Genomic DNA, 17953 nt, shown 5'->3' on the forward strand with positions numbered 1-17953 from the left:
TTTCATATTATTTACATGGGAAATTTTAAATGCCCACCGACACCTTTTAAAATTGGAATAAACATTTTTCAAATTGGGAGAATTTTCTTCTCAGTAAATAGGTTCTTTTAGGGTCATAAATTCGCTAGGTTACTTTATTTGGATCACCCTAATGCATGTATAGTATGTACATATGTATGTATGTAGCTCTTGTTTTATTTCGTTTAGATATTCGTATCCCATCCATGAGCAGCGTTGTTTATGCACAGCAAATTGAATAAGATTGAAGTTTTATACCAATTTTAGCAATTTACATATATGACAAAAAAGTCGAGTACTGCAGTAAATTTGCTGCAGAAGTTAGTCTTGGGAAGTGCCATTTGCATTTATTTGTAAAATAATTGTTTCACATTTTAAAGAAATAAAAGTGTATCGTCGTACTACTACTGATCTGTTCGCTGATTAGTTTACAATACTGAATTAGCACAATATCGATAACGATAAAAATTGATGCGCTAGATACCCTTTCCACTCGCTTGATGTCCAGTTTACAATATTATAAAACATTCAATAAAAAACGATAACGATCAATAAAATAAATTGAAAATAATTGATGAATACTTAATTTTCGCTAAATATATTGATACAGAAAATCCTTTCCAAAATAAGGATAAATTAATCGATAGCACTATCGAGAAATATATTGTTTATATGTACGGATGTCTGTATAGATAGCGCGAAATTTACAGAAATTAAAAAGCTTTTATTTGTATCACAAAACACTGGAAAAATCAACCAAAGCCGATAACGATTAAAAACAATATCGATCTCGATAAACATACCCTGCCGCTCGTTCGCTAAATTAAAAAAATTATAACAATCGATACTTATCGATAAATATATACTTTTTGATAAATATATTAATATCGAAAAGGCCTAACTCAGTAAGGATATCGTTAGTAAGGATATTTATAACGATAGCAATATCGAATATTATGTAGTTATATTGAGACGATTGTCGGTAAACGGTATCGATAACAATAAAGAACTCGAATTTGGCAGACGACCTCGGCATTAAATAAAAGTACTTAAAATAGCGGATAAGCTCGCTAACGGTTAAGATCAATGTCGATACCGATATCGATAAACATGACCTTACACTCATTCGCTGACTACTTTACAATATTACAAACAATCAATACAGAAATCGCAAAAATCATAGATATCGACAACGAACGATAAATATATCGTTTTTGATCAATATACTGACTTATATAAACTCCTACAAATATGAGGATATAACTATGTACTTATCAACAATAATATCGATAGTTATGTATGAAAAACGGTATCGACTTGATAAGGACCTTTGTACTGAGTAAACTAGAAAAAAAAATCAATTTGTGTCGCAAACTACTTAGATATTTAGTAGAAAAAATGTTCTAAAGCGATGACAGTACGAAAAGTCAGTGGGTTAAAAAAAGTCGATTCAGCTTATAATGTTTTTACTTATCAACAAAGTCTCCTTTTAGCTAGACACATTTACTGCAGCAATTTTTAAATTTTTTAACCCTGCCAAATAATAGATTCTATCGAGGTCCTCAAAAAGGCGTTTCGGTTTCAGGATAACCTCTTTATTTCACCACAATCGCTTAACTAAAGAGCAACTTTTTCAGGTTTGAAAACAGGAAATGGCCGAAGGGTGCTAAATCTTGTAAACATGCGGAATGCTCTAGCAATTCATAGCCTAATTCATGCAATTTCCACTGCGCATGTGCGTTTCAAATCAATGTCAGATATGCACAGTAGCTCAGAATAATATTTGCATGGCATCCTTCACCCTAGCTCAGTTGAGCATCCAATATAATTCCATGGATTTTATTAACTACCTCTGGAGTTACTGCTACCGCTTTTGGATGACCTGAATGCTCAGCGTCATTTGTCAGAAAGTCACTGACTTGCAAAATTGCCCTCGAAAAGCCATAATAAATTTTCACTGCTGTGCGTCCTCATCAAATTTCCTCCTTTCTTTATTTCCAACAAACAGGCAAATTTGATGCATTTGCACTATAAATCAAAACCAATCAACTGCAATTTGCATTCGTTTTCCTACAATCATTTCGCATACAAATTTTTGCGATTGAATGGAAAATACAACTTCATTTATTGTTATTAAAAAATATTACCAAAAATAATTGCCGCATTAATCCGCCGCATATGCCACATAATGCGTCAAGCATTCACACAATTGCAACTTGTCATAATGGCATTCTCCACTCAGTTAAATACACACTCGTTATTGAAGTGATACAACTTAACATCCGAATAGCTGCAGTGCGAAAAAAATACGCGCAAACATATGTACGTAAGTATATGTATATGTAAGTGTGTGCACAACTACATACATACATACATACATGCATACTACTAAGATTTACTTATGGTTATACTAACGGAAAATTTTAGTCGGTCAGCAAGCCGTTCACCTATTTGTCCAAATGACCGGCGCCCGTCACAGCAGCTCCATTTATTTTTTTTTTCTTTGGACTATTTGAGTATTTTTTTGTTGCACATTCAGCGTCTGATTGCATTATTTAATTTTGATGCATATTTTTTTTTTGATTTTTGTGTTTTGTTGCGAATATTTATTTCTGGTTTTTGTCGCAGACCAAAAAGTAACCTGCTGATAATTGCGACTACTGAAAGTGGCTGGTTTAGCGAATTTTCGGCCGGCAAAAGTTGCTCAGCCTGTTTGTACAGCAGCCTTGCTGTCTGCACGATTACGCGTAAATATGTATGTATGTACTTGCCCGTACATTTGTAAAAATATAAATACATGTTTTTATATTTGTAATAAATACTCTCATTTTCAGCCACTCGCCAACTGGGCAGTGTCTCAATGTGTCATTTCCGTGCAGCCTGGTATTTAGTTTGAAGCTGGTTTTGCAGGATTTCGTGGCGATTTGCTTTAGCTACGCAGACCTGGAGACCTGAATTTTATGCAAACATAAAAGGAAACTATTGTAAGTGGGTAACTGGATAATGATAATTCAGTGGGAAACTTATTAAGAGGGGGAAATGAAGAGGGAAAACTTGTAAACAATTAATACGCATATAGTACTACGTATTTCGTTGCTAAGTGAAATGCGTAGATACGGACTTTGTATGAGTCATTGCGTGATGCGAGGTGTGCTTGCTTGTAAACTGATTTTTAGTTCGTATGTATGTAGCTACTTCCTAACAAAGTTTGTAAGGACATTTCGAAATTTTTTAAAGGCTTATGGAAATTTGAGCTGTGAATGCATATTTAGAAAAATTTAAAATACTTTACGCATAAATCAATTTACTGAAAACGCTTAGTAAACATTTTAAAATATACTTCATATTTTTGGTATAGTAACATAAAGAAATCTGACGATCTTTTGCAAGCTGCTGAATTCTTTCCTAGCGACTCTCCACCAAGCGGAATGTTACCTAAACTGGTTGAGAACATAAACCCAAGCCACCAGCTTAAACCTGCTCAGTCGATGTCTCACCAGTCGACTAAATATGACGCTCACGCATCATATTTCTAAAATCATTCGGAAAATCAACCATGGGTCAGGTATTTACCGCAGGCCAAATCTTGGAAAAGACGCGCGAGAGGGGAATGCTAATACTATTATGTGAGGGAACTACTATGCGCGTTGTGACATATAAACAGTGACTCAAACAAATGGCCACGTGTTGATTTGTTTTGAATATTTGCAATGTTTTTCGAGCTGAATTTTTTTTGTTATTTTTCTATAAAAATATTATTAAAACCCACATAAATCATTGTTTCAAGCTTTATACAAAATTTACGAAAATTCAACAGATTTTCATCAAAATTTCAACTTTTTACTCTGAATCTTTAGAATTTTTTTGGGTGTGCAGTTTTATAGCCCATGCAATTTTAGTCTAATGAAGTGTAAGTTTCAAACGGCTTAAAAATCCCGTTGATTTTTGAGATTTTTTTTTTTTGGTGACGGATTTTCGCACTTTCTTTCATACAACCATGAATTTCTTATGAAATAAAACGCGGGAGATCGTTAGCAATAACATTTCAAAAAATCAACGCCAAGTTTTGTAAATTGCACTTGTTGTATATAAAAAAAAACCGAAAAAGTAGTATCCAAAATAAAATTCCAAAAATCAACGAGATCTTTTAGCCGGTTGAAACTTGCACTTCAAGCTTATATTTTTATAAAAAAATATTTTTATATTTTTTTTTTTTAAATAACAAAAAAAAATAGCTCGAAAAACATTACAATATTAACAAAAAATCAACTGTAGATCTATTCTAAGCGCCAGTTACTGTAGAAATTTTACCGTTTTTCTAGTTTCTTAAGACCCTTGAGTAGGTCTTTTAATTTAGCACGTTGTTCAACTTATAGCGTACAATATTACTTACCGAAAAATCTCCTGCTTTGTAACTAAAACGTAACTATAGTTTTTTGATAGGTTTGAAACTCTTTGAAAGACTTTGGCAGGAACTGGAATACGATAAACTTTGGATACCTTTAAAAACTATATAACTTGGTTAATTTTGATACTTCCATATTTTTCCAAAGTTATCGATAAATTTCGATAATACGTAACACGATAAAATTCGATAAGCAGTAATAACTCGATAAGTATATACAAACTTACTACTAATTTCTATAAATTTCGATAACCAAAAATTACACATCTCGATATAAATCGATAAATCGATAACTCGATAAACTTTGGATACCTTTAAAAATTAGATAACTTGGTTAATTATGATACTTCCATATTTTTCCAAAGTTATCGCTAAATTTCGATAATACGTAACACGATAAAATTCGATAAGCAGTGATAACTCGATAAGTTTATACAACCTTACTACTAATTTCTATAAATTTCGATAACCAAAAATTACACATCTCGATATAAATCGATAAATCGATAACTCGATAAACTTTGGATACCTTTAAAAATTAGATAACTTGGTTAATTATGATACTTCTATATTTTTCAAAAGCTATCGATAATTTTCGATAACACGTAACACGATTAAATGCGATAAGCAGTGATAACTTGATAAGTTTATATAACCTTTTAATTTCGATAACTCGATATATATTGAAAATTCTAAAAAATTCGATTCTATATATCGACAAATTTCAATAATGGGTCATTCCATGAAAAAGAGAAAAGACGACATAAATTTTTAAATGCCGTAATTATCTCTAGGATATTAGGATATTAAAAAAATAAAAGGAAGTTGTAATTTTTGTCTATGGAAACATTTACTTAATGCACAATTACTTTACACCAGTCACCAATTTAAATATTTTTTAATGTTCCTACGAAGATTATACATATAAGCCTAATTTTTATTCAAGAGGAAAGTGTATAGCTCATATTTTACAGCACAAAAACATCGTATGCGTACATTAAGTGTTTTGGCTAAAATACGTCGTTGAGTGCAAAAAGGTAAAATATAGTTATTTTCATTGTCCCACCAGTCACATTCTTTCACATGATAGTTACATAAAACTGAAAAATCGTTTGATATTCTTGTTAAAATATCTTTCGCTAATATATAAGCTCCGACGACATAGTTATAAATCACAATTGATCACATTGTACAGTAAAATGTCCCACCAGTCACAATGGAATATACTCAGATACACTGTTACACTCAGTTCTCTTGTGGGCATACCACCGTTCCCAATCCTAATAGAGAGGCAGCCCACCTTTCGGCACTGAGAATCCTAGTTACTTCCGAATTAAAAACCGGATATGAAGTTTGGTACACTGATGGATCAAAACTTGAAGATGGAAAAACTGGAGCTGGTATATTTGGGCGCCGAAGTTTAAAAGATCGTAGCCAATGGACAGCTACGCCACCATTTTCCAAGCGGAGATTTGTGCGATAGAGATCTGTAGCAGAGAATGCCGCAAAAGAGGCACAGCTTCTAAAAACATCTGCATTATGTCGGACAGTCAGGCTGCCTTGCTAGCGCTGAAGTCCCACACAACAACATCAAAATTAGTGAACGACTGCCTCAGCACCCTAAGTGCTCGTGGAATCAAGAACACAGTATTACTGGCTGAGTGCCAGGACATGAGGGTCACGATGGTAATGTACAGGCGGACCGCCGAGCAAAACACGGAGCTATCACAATATTGCATGGCCCGAAACCCTTTTGTGGTTTCACCAAAGCACACGCAAAGGAGAGCATAAACAAGTGGGTGGACAAAAAATTCCATAGGCACTGGAGTGCATGCTCAGGGTAAAGACAAGCTAAGCCGTTCATCTGTCCATCACAATAACCCTCAAAAAAGTTCATAAATCTAGGCAGAGATGACTTTCGAACGCTCACTGGTTATTTCATGCGACATTGTTCCTTGCGTTATCAGCTCTGTAAGATGAATCTTTCAGACAGTAGCGTATGTCGTTTCTATGAAATCGACGAAGAAACGCCAGAACACATCCTTAGCGAATGTACGATAATAATACCAAACTATTTATTCAACCATTTCTCTATACTTAAAGTCACTTTCCTCGAAAAGCCCTGTATGTATGATTTTCATATTTGAATTTTTGGAAACTAGAAACAATGTAAGATTGTCCAATGTCCGACAATCTTTGATTTAAACTTGGTTCAGACGTGAGCGCTTATTGAATGTTCCGATACCCGCTTTAACTAAACAGATGGGCAAAAGTATTTTTGGACTCGCAATACGTGTTTACTTCTTTCTCTTCCTTTCCCCTTTAATAATGATGCAATCGCGAAAAAAGTAGTTGTAATAAAGTACTGGTTCATTATTTAGTTTCCTTTTTCTGCCTCTGTAATGGGAGACGCTTACTTCGTGGCACTTAACCTTTCCGCGCTTATCTAACAAATCCGCAAGTGAAGTAAAAGCAAAATACACAAAAACAAAAAATAAAACGCAGATAGCTGTACATAGTAATATCATGTAGTACTTTCAGCGCATGTTGACATTTAGCATCACTTCAAACAATTAACGGAGACAACAACAAAGCCGCCTTAAAAAAATTTTGTTAACAAAATTCACACTTTTCACAACTACAACTGCATTCAAATGAACTCAGCTGTTTACTTAACCATGCAACCAACGCCTGACTGATTTGGTATGTATGTAACTAATCGTTGGTAGGTATGTATACAGATATGTAAAAGATAAATATTTACTCACTCATTAGTTAACTAACCATTAATTCCAGCTACAGTGCTGATGTAACTGAATCGCGTGAATCTATTAAATCTTGCATTACAAGTACGCTTACCTTGTCATCTGAAAGTGGAATCTGTAGCACATCTAATTCCTGGTTGTCGGCAGGTACGGGCACAGCGGATACGAGCACTACTGCGGCGCTGCATAGGCAGGCGGCGATTGCAAATAACTGTTGTTGCCTCATAATGTGTGTGTGTGGGTGTGTGTGTGTGGGTAAATTTGTGCTTTATTGGCGTTGATGGTTGACTGCAATCAGTTAGTCAGCGTGTCCAGGGCCACTGTACGTGCACTACGAAGCGTTTGCGTTGACTAAAATAGATACTGAAAAGTAAAAGAAATTAAATGAAATATTTTTAATATAATCTTCAGGTTTTTTTATTTCTTTTTGATAAAATATATGTGCGCATACAACTGTCGTTTGATTTAATTATGAAGGTGTATTGTAGCCGAATGAGTTGAAAAACGTGTTTCATTTTATTGCTGACCATAATGTATAAGAGTTAACTTGATTTTGACAAAGTTAATTTTTAGTGTGTGTTTGTGAATAAATAATAAAATTTAAAACGCAATATTCAAATAGTTTATGTTAATTTTGCAAACCTAAGGTCAGAGTAAAATATTATAACCTAAAGAAAAATATAAATAAAAGAGTATACCACAAAAGTGTTGCTAATTATTTCAAATGCATATGAATTTACTGAAAAATGTGGACAGGCAGGACAGGCATTTTCACAAGCATTCAAGATCTCTGCAAGGAATCTATTCTTAATTTGCAACCACCCTACATAGCAATTCAAGAGAAAGCAGCTACTGAGGCGGCACCCATGCTTTACAAGGCGGGTAAACTCAAATAAATCCACTTAAAATGGCACCTTGAAATTTTAAGTGGTTTGGACTGTGCCATTGCTAAAACCCAGACCACAGACCACGTTGAACCGGTCTTAAGCTTTCATATGAGATATAAGCTCATTTTCCTCACTAGATCTGGAACACCAACCCCACTTGTTTAAACAAAGAAACAAGGAAAATCTGTTCTAAGGGCGTTGGATAGCTACTTAAGTATATTCATCAAGGACTCTTCTGAAATACCACAGAGAACTTAATGTTCTGGCAGCCGAGAATTTAGTACCAATAATTTGGACACTAGACGTACTTTCGGGATAAGAAGTGTTCCGAAATTACTTTCGCAGGTTCCAGCCCTCTGAGAATACCCGTAATAATTTCCGGCGAATAATTTTCCAGAATATTTTAACCCTATAGCGACCTTCAAATGCCATTCTATTCAGAATTCCCCAAAAGGGGTGAAAATTACCCTTTCGTGAAAGACCTGTTGAGCTAAAAACTTGTACAAAACTATTCCTCACGAAATTTCTGTGGTCATTAGCAATAACCGCCTAAGTTGACATAAGAGAGAATTGAATTATATATGCTATCGTATTCTGCAACTACTATTCCATGTGTATGTGAAATCCCAATTTCGCCAGCTAGGCTATCTAAAAAGCTTTAAACGAACGTATTTTGGTCTCCACCTAAGGTTGGCATTACAATCCAAATTTTTGAAAGGTTTTTTCTCGAATTCAGGTTTTTCGACTTAGGCGGTTATTGCTTATGACCACAGATTTTACGAATTGTATCCCCCTTTTTTCATTTGTTCTAATAAAAATCAGGCAAAAAATTTTAAATTTAAAATGGCCCTACATTTAAATTTCACCTGAGCATGTGGAAAGATGTGGTTTCATCCTGAGTTGGAATCATTGTGCTCCCAAATATAATGTCGGACTGTATTGTTAAATAGTCTAAATAGAATTTATTTATGAATAGATATTTCAACGGAAAATTCGATTGCAGATTTTTTTTTAATGAATTCGGTCCGTTAGCTCAGAACGCTTTTAAACTTTAACTGTAATTTTATGTAAATTAGTATTGTATTTCGGAAATTTTTGATTTAGAAATGCAAAGGGCATTCACAGTTCCTCAAACTACTGTCTGGTTAATATACAGAAATTTAACTTCTGCGCACGATAAAATTAGTAATAAATTGCAATCTCTGTATAGCATAAACGTTTTAAAGCGTATTTAATTCGTATGAATTCATGTATTTCCACATAAGTATGTTTACGTATGTATATTAGGGTGGTCCTTAAATGTAGGAAACAAATTTTTAGATCCGATTTTTTAAGCCTCAACCCCTACATCGATGCTGCTATAGTCGATGATATCACGTAAAAATCTTGCCCCGATTGGAGACGGTTAAGGCATGGCGTACAGAGGCCTAAGTTCAGAAAATGACAGTTCAGGGAATGAAAAAAATGGTTTTTAATTTTTTTAGTCTCCATAGGGGCATCTGGCCTTTGACCCCTTTGCATTACCGATTGAGGCGGTGAGACTGAAAAAAATCGTTCATTTGATTTTAACGACTACGTTAATGTTTATATACTGATGTGAACTTCAGTCAATGCTTTAACAAAATTATGCTAATTGGTTTAGATCAATAATGTAGGTGACAGGTAATAAGATCAACGGAAATAAGGTCAATTGTCTTTATTTCCCACCCTGGTGCGAAATAAAGTCAATTGACATTATTACCTTTTTAAAAACGAAATCAAATCCATTGACATTATTTCTCTTTCAAACATTAAATTTTCTTAGCTTCGCGGCGGCCCGCGTCAGCGCGCCACACCGCGCACGCCGCGCTCGCGTCCCGCGTACCCCGCGCGACCGGCGCACACACCAGGTCACGCTACGCCGCGGCATCGTACCTTTCTCGTTTATCCTACCTTTCTCTTTCGTCCTTTGAATGAGTTTATTAGCAAAGAAATTCAAATATGAGAAAATACCTTTCCAATGAAACCTCACAAGCCTAAGTCGGAATAGTTTAGGTTCAGTTAAAAAAAAAAGTTAAAAAACGGCATCAATAATCTGATTATTTTTTAAAAATATTTTTATGCAATTTTTTTTAAGCTTAAACCGTTTTGTCATTTTAGGGGATTTTTTATAAAAAAAAATCTTTAAGAAACTATCTTTATTTATAAAAAAACTCCATTTTTGCGGGTATTTTCAAATTGGTTCAGCTCGCGTAAATCTTAATATTTTTCCGAAATATTTTGGAAAATATAATAGATTTTTTAATTCCAATGGAAACACAGTACCGATGTTTGTTTTTTTTTTTGTATGGGGAGTGATGCAGTCTAATGTACATACTTATGTACCTTTTTATAGGCCCGCGCTACTGTATGTAAATGGTTAAAACCGGTGGACAGATGAATATTTTGAGTTTGTATAATTTATACAATATTTATGCATATATTACTGCATAAATAAAAAGCTGAACATCTTTTGCTCAACATACATACATATATTAATTAGCTATATTGATTTGTGTTTGAGAGCATGATAAAGCAAATATTTTGCTAAGGTAAACTGCTCTTGGTCAATGCCGCGTCTACCAGTGGCTATAAATGCGCGCTCAAGTATTGGTTGTTAATTCCTTCAATATGTTTCTAACAGTTTCTAGAAGCCTTCTTTCTCTACTAGACTTTTTGATCGTTTTCGGTGTCAAGATATAAAGAATATAATGTACTGAAGCAAATCAAAAACTTATGTAGTTAAGTGAACATAAATGATTTGTCAAAATTTGTAGGTAATATTTAGCATCTAAGTATACATATATTGGCCTATTAAGTTTTCATATTAAGCTAGCGAGGCACTACACAGGAAGTTACTCTCGTCCTGTTCAGCCACCTTCTTCATTCAACATACGATTAGCGCCTAACTCGCATTTACTCAAGAAATGCTATCTGCTCCAATTCTTGGAACCATACCATAAACACCAAAGCCAAAACCATAACAACAGGAATCAAGTGAGTTTTGGTATTTTGCCAGTGCCTCAAGCGGCTATATTTGCCAAAGTTATGGAACATCTAATTGGGCATTAAGGCATTTGCCTCTCACAATTTCGGCTTGTTTCCATAATAGCCTATTATGAGCACTTTATTTCAGACCTAGTGCATGGATCGTTGATAATCAAGTCAGTACTTGTTTTTTAACGAACATGCTGAAGAAATAATCCGTGTGGCACCAGCAAAATAATTTGGCTAAAATTCATTATGCTACAGACAGAAAAACGTCTGGTAAGACAGATCTCAGTTTGGTATAATTTTTCTTGTCATACTTTTTGATTTGATATGTTTGTACGTGCTTTTACGATACGCAACGTAAACGTTCGTGGGTAATCGCGCTCTAAAGGCGCAGTTAGTCAACGACGTAGCGTAAACGTAGGTTGACGTACGTAGCAGCATATAAAACTTACTGTTGATAGAGAGAGAAACAATAGCAACGTCACCGCCATGCGGTGGTGAGTTTTCGTTAACACGCGAATCCCATAAGGTAGATCGTGTCTGCGTCAACCTACCTCTACGTTACGTCGTTGACTGTTTGCGCTTTTACACTGATTTTTTCTCTCCCAGGGAGACCAACAGCAACGGAAATAATATGCAAATAACCCTTTACCTCAGGGCGCGAGCACACATCTACAAAAAATAATTCACCTGTTCTCTGTTTCTCTTAAATAGTAAGAGTTAATTTGGGATTAATATGATTACACAATCTCTCTCGTTTTTACAATTGTATGTTAATGGATTATGCGAAACGTTTGATGACCTTCACCGCACGTAGCTACCTATCCAATAAGCAAAAAGAAAAAAATTAATGCAAAACACAATTAACCTTATTATTAAACCATTATTGACAACAAATTACTAATGATCGCAGCGATGAAGTAATACAATTTAGAGTAGACGCCAGACGCGTGACGCAAGCATGAAAGTGAGAGTGAAAGAGCGCACGACTAAGCAAGCGTATGTATGCATATAGCTCGTTCCCAAAGACATACAGCAAGAAAGAAGGTGGGTAAACGGAATTGAGGTGGGCAAAAAGAAAAGAAAAAGAAAAATGGTTTGCGGCAAACACAACATTGATGCCAGCGGCGTTTTGGTTGCGCATGCGCTTTGGCGTGCCCACAGCGGCATAGTAAGCTGGAGAGAGAGACAATAGGCAGGTGAGCGGATGTACAATCAGTGTGACCGTGTTGATCCAAGTGTATCAAAAGTGATATATTTTTAGATGAATTTTGGAGGGACACTTCTTCTTAAATTTTGATACTTCTTCAATCGTGTAAGAAAATTATCGTAGCAGTCGACAAACTTGTCAGAGATGTTTACAATTTCTTCGCACATAGTGTCAAAAGGGTGGATGAATTTGCCGAGTTTCAGAACTACGTTGGTGTTAAAAATCGTTTTTAATATTATTATTATACTAATCCCAAGTACCTTGTTTGCAATCAATAAATATTAAATTGTTTTGATAAATGGCTTTTCATAAAAATTATTGATTTTAATCCATATTGTTACTTTGTTACTTAAAATAAAAAAGTGATACATATTGATACATTTTAAGTCTCTTCTCTGGTAAAATTTTTTACAAGCTCGCGGTCACACTGTGTACAATACATATTAATGCTTGTGTAGCCGAGTGGCAGTGGGTTGCGCTCAAAACCGCTTTAGATGTTATGTCATACATATCTATGCATGCGCGTCGAAATTTTATTTATTTATTTTTTTTTTTAACTTTATTTATTTTGCTTTTGACTTTATAGTGCAGATTTTCTTATTTCTCGGCATGGTTTTGCGCCCTCTTTCCCTATTGCCGTTTACACTTTCATTTACCTACTTCGTTTAGTGTTCGCTCACTCACTTACTTACTACAAGAGTGTATATTTAATTTTTGTTTATTGCAGTTATTTTACCAAAGTCATACATTCACGCTGCCACTCACTGTCAGCTGTTGCAAATCACAAAACAAAAGCGATTATGAATGGTAAATCCCTAGCAGTAAAATAATAGGGGTATTCTCGGAGTCTTTCCAAAGCCCTTGCGCGGTGCACGGTTTGCAAAGCTGACGCATACGAAAACCGCTTTTTAGCGTGCAATCTGTGCACCGTGCGATGACTTTGGCAAGACTCAGAGAATACCCTCAATGACTTCTTTGCAACAGTTGCAGCAATATCCCTCGTGCTGCTGTTGTTGCTTCTTCAGGGAAGAGCAAAAAGCAATTGGTCGGCCGTTAAAAAACAAATTTAATGATGCTGGTTAGTAGATATGTATGTATTTTCTGTTTTTGCTGGCGGCATGACGCTGACACCGATGTGCCAATAATTCGATCCACTAAAGTGGGTTGAACATCACTAATACGCATTGCAACAGCGGATTTGCTTCAAAACATATTTTATTTTTTTTCATAAACATATTCATATGCACTCATACATATATGACTGTATGCGTAGATAAAATACATATATGTATTGCATTTTTTGTTTTAATTTTTGAGCTGCATATAACGACAGCTGAACATATTTTGCTGTTCTCACTTCTTTCGCTTACACGTTCGTAGTTTGCCATCAATTTAGTGCAAGAAGTCACGCTTTTGCGTCAAAAATTTCTGTGGACTTGTTTCTTCAGGCTTGAGCGCATCTTCAAATTTGTATTTGTTTTGTTTTAAACTTAGTCTTTTCATGTTCGTGTGTTTTTTAGTATATTTTTGGCTGCTTTGATAACTGCCTTCCTTTTTCCTTTATATTTCACTTCCTCTTTTAATTATTGCAACTTTTGTGTTTTTCGATTTTGAAACACTTTCGCTGATTTTTTTTAATACAATGTGCAGTCATTTCATTTCAAGTATTTGGAGGTAGTCCAAAGTTATTAAAAGCGATGTACAAACTAAGTCAAAAAAATAGTCCAGAAAAAAATCTACAGTTGACAAATATTCGGAGGAAAGTTTTTAAATAAGAACTTAAAAGCTGAGGTCTAACGATTATTGGTATATATGTACATAAGGGTTCAACACTATAAAAAGGTTGAGCTTTTTCTACCGGAATTATAAAATGTATTATATTTTAAGGCCTCCGCAAAAATATTTAGGAAAAAAATCAAGATTTATGTGAGCTACGCAGATTTGAAAATAACTACCAAAATGTCATTATTTTAATATAAATTAAAAAAAGTTGTACGCTAACACTCTGCTATCATCTGAGGTGAATTTGTAGAATAAAATTGTTTTAAAAACTAATTTTATTTATAAATTAAATTCAACAATTCTATTATTTCAATTAGGTTCCACTGACGTAAATCGTAATAATTTGTCCGAATTATTTAGGCAGAAGTGGTAAAATATGATAAATTTTATATTTCCGATAGAAACCAAGTATCGATTTTTTTTTGTATGCAGAGTGATGCACCCTAATGTATATATATATGTAGTTAGTGGTTGTACTTTACTACTCTTTGTTGCAAAAGCCGCACACTAACACTGAACTAGCTCCCCTGAAAGAACTCAACAGATCCTTCACGAACAGCTGCAAGGAATCTCGTGACTTGCTAGCAGAGGTGCATTTTCCTGGTTGCCTATAACTGCTAACCGCAACCCGAAACAAGCAGACTGAAGTCTGTACGGCTAGTAAAAGCAAAGGTAGGCTGCCTCAGTGCCTTTCAAAGCTTCTGGATTAGATCGTGTTTTTCTACCTCTTCATCCTTGCTCATGTCCTTTCTAACACCGATTTTGGCAGGAAGTAACGGTCCGTTATTCCTCCAAGCTGGGGTAGACTGTACAGTCTTACGTCTTTTCTACTAAAACCATAGACTGACTTGAAAACAGATATATCAGCGATGGTTTTCTTTTTGGAAATTCTTTGCATAAAATCAGAGTCTCACAAGGAAAATTGTGAACTTCATAGAGAACAAAGTTATGAAAGGATGCCAGCATGGTGGAATGATCTCCCTCCCTTCTATTACCCGCATCGTCTATCGTAGTAGGCTAACAACTCTGCCTTCTTGGTGAAGATAATTTCGATGTTCAGGGTTGCTACGATCCTATGATTAGGAAAGAAATGGGTTTGAAAATACTATGACTACGCTCAACATAAATAGTCGCCTAATTGTGAATTTAAAACCCTAAGAAAACTAACATAGTCATTTTCTGCAGGAAAAGAGAAATCAACAAATTGCGAGAATCATTCCTTCAAGGAAATTAGGCGGTATTTATCTTTGCTTTCATATGGACCTGAAGGAAGCCAAAGAGGAGAAATTGGAGTATCGGACCTTAATTCAAGGTGGATTAACGATATCATCTCACAACCCATTCTTACATATCCTACAGCCGTCTGGTAGAAGAAGAGAGAAGTGAAGCTCAGGCAGGCCAAGCTCAGGTTTTAATGATGCGTTGAGGCAACATCCACAGCGGCCCTCGACAAACTTCTATATGGACTTGTTTCTATACATTGTAATCATGAAACAAAGGCTCTACTCATCTCAAGAAACGATTAGTATAAATAACCATGCACTTTGAGCTTTTGAAGGATTACTAAATAATATTTAGTAAATATTATCCTACTCTTCTGGTATGACACAACTAAAAAAAAAATACTTACTATAATAATGTACGAAATACGGATGTGACCAGTGACTTCACTTTTTATTTATATAAATACTTTTATTTTTCCTATTGTCCATTTGTGAAATATCTTAATGCATACTAATATTATGCTTCGTTTTTTTCCTCTTATCTTCACCAATAAAAAATTCGCTTAGAATTTTAACAAGCACAGTTTTATTAACAAAAAAAGTGAACTACTTTATGGCTGGCCAAAGTCTAAGTAAGTACGAATTTCTAATTATTTCGGCAGTTGACAAAACACACCATTTATTTGAGATCTTTTAAGTATACATATGTAAGTGTATCTACATAGGAATGTGTACTTTGTACACTGCAAAATTTCTGGCTAACATTTCACGTTCTACATTTGATTAGCATTTTTTGCACTGACAAACGACTTAGAATGTACAGTATCTACTCGTAATTAAAAATGCTGAATCTCGCTTGGCGAAGATAATCATTACGCAACTTTTTTTTTGGAATTCGTACGTAATTTATAAACAAAATGACTTGCTGCTTCAAGTACGTTAAATTTAACAGCATTATATAAAAAATCGCTGCAAGCTGTTTTCCACTGGCGTATATCAAAGGGGAACAAATAAATCCAAGATATTTAAACGAGTAACTTCCACTCGGTGAGTATATGAGCGACTGCTTAACCTTAATCGGGAGATTCTAGAAACTATGGGGCTTTTTGCTTAGATGGACTGCAGATTTTGTTGGCTGCTGGTGGAATTCGCAGAACATATACTAAGTATGTGATTGCCCAGGTATAAGTAGCCTTAGACTTATATACTTTGGAGAACTATTTTTACCTCGGTCCATAAGATGAAACATGACACCTTCTAAGATAATCAATTTCATAAATAGCCTAAACCTGGACTGACTTCATCAGTGCGCTACCGCGGTGGACTGTTTGCTTCCCCACCACTATTTTTGACCACTGGCTCCGTCTCGTCGGAGAGGGGGGGATCTGTTAGCGAGTCCCGCAAAAGGAGAATCTAAAGAGGAAAAGAAAGTGCTGTGGTTCGACAGCCAAAGATTTATGTCCAGTGACCCCAGATACGCAGAAAGTATTGAAGAAGCGCAGGCTAAGCGTAGAGATCGGTAGAAGTGGCAGAGGGCGGCGAAGGGGCAGAAATCCACCATCAAGCAGCATACGAGGGAAAAAAGATGGCAAGTCGGTGATGCTAAGAGCCTCTGGGCTGGCAAGCGACGTGCTGAGGCGGCAAGGTGGAGGAGCAACGAATAAAGTAGCGCGGAGCAGGGACCAGGGACCAGGGTCGATGGGTCTCGGCTCCCTAGCACCAAAACGAGTGACACAGCCAGGCAATATCTGACGGTGGCGCTTTTGGACCGCATCGAATCACCGGAACGAAGCTGGTGAGGTCAAGAAGGACCTAGGTCTCGGTAGCTTGGCTAGCCTGAGCTTAGTGGAAAAGGCCAACAAAGGTAGTGAAGTCATGAATATCCTCCTTCGAGCGAACTCCTCTTCACATTACAAGAGAAGCCGCTCCATGTGGCGCTAGTCAAGGATCCATGGCTCTTGTCGGAAGTAAAGGTCTCTGGACTGAAGGCGCGTAGCCTTGAAGTGCACTATGCGAGCTGTAAGGCAGAGAGACAGCAGAAATATTGGTAAGGAAGAACTTGTACACTTTGTCTACACTACTGAGTGCTTGGCGGTTGTAGCCATAGAGAGAGGCGGAGAGGAGATTGCAATCCTGGGGTCCTGCTACATGGCGCATAACATGGACGGGGTGTCCCTCCCAGAGAGTTTAGAATCATGGTGGAGGAGGAGAAGCCATTCCCTAATAGCGGCAAGGTTTCCACATAGGTGTGGTCAACGTCGAACAGCCTTCTTGACTTAACTTTTTGTTCTGAGACTGACGCAGTGCTGACTGGATATGGTTTACTATCTCTGCTAGAAAATCCCTGAGAGGTACTTCTTTTAGGAACCCCAGGCTCACAAACTGGGCCCTTTTTCAAAAGTTGGCTGAGGACAGGTTGAGTTCACCCAGGTCGGTTAGAGAACTGCGATGTTCGTCAGCATTACTCCTTGCTCTCAGTGATTAGCTGTCTAATAGAGTCGTAGTTTATCTGGTAACGCTATGGACCTTATTGGGCGCTGAGAAGCCACACACTGGCTAGCCAGCTTACCTAACTTAACCTATGCTGTTGAAGAACGTATATACATATGTACATACATTTCATGGACACAAACTGAATTGCGATGGAAAAA

The 17953-nt window shown here is 36.0% G+C and overlaps 1 protein-coding gene across 4 annotated transcripts in view; it reads right to left on the minus strand.

Annotated features, from left to right (window-relative positions):
* Nucleotides 1-17953, minus strand: part of LOC118733586 (mucin-5AC) — a 63921-nt gene that overhangs the window by 35872 nt on the left and 10096 nt on the right. For all 4 annotated transcript variants that reach the window (XR_004992273.1, XM_036463035.1, XM_036463034.1 and 1 more), the window contains exon 2: nt 7283-7551. Coding sequence is in view for 3 of the 4 variants with exons in the window: in XM_036463035.1 (XP_036318928.1) it covers nt 7283-7414 (132 nt within the window). In the remaining variant the exon portion in view is untranslated. The remainder of the gene's footprint in view (nt 1-7282; nt 7552-17953) is intronic.

The sequence above is a fragment of the Rhagoletis pomonella genome, unplaced genomic scaffold (genome assembly GCF_013731165.1).
Source record: "Rhagoletis pomonella isolate Grant_MI unplaced genomic scaffold, Rhpom_1.0 Rhpom_scaffold_00002, whole genome shotgun sequence".
NCBI classification, from domain to species: domain Eukaryota; kingdom Metazoa; phylum Arthropoda; class Insecta; order Diptera; family Tephritidae; genus Rhagoletis; species Rhagoletis pomonella.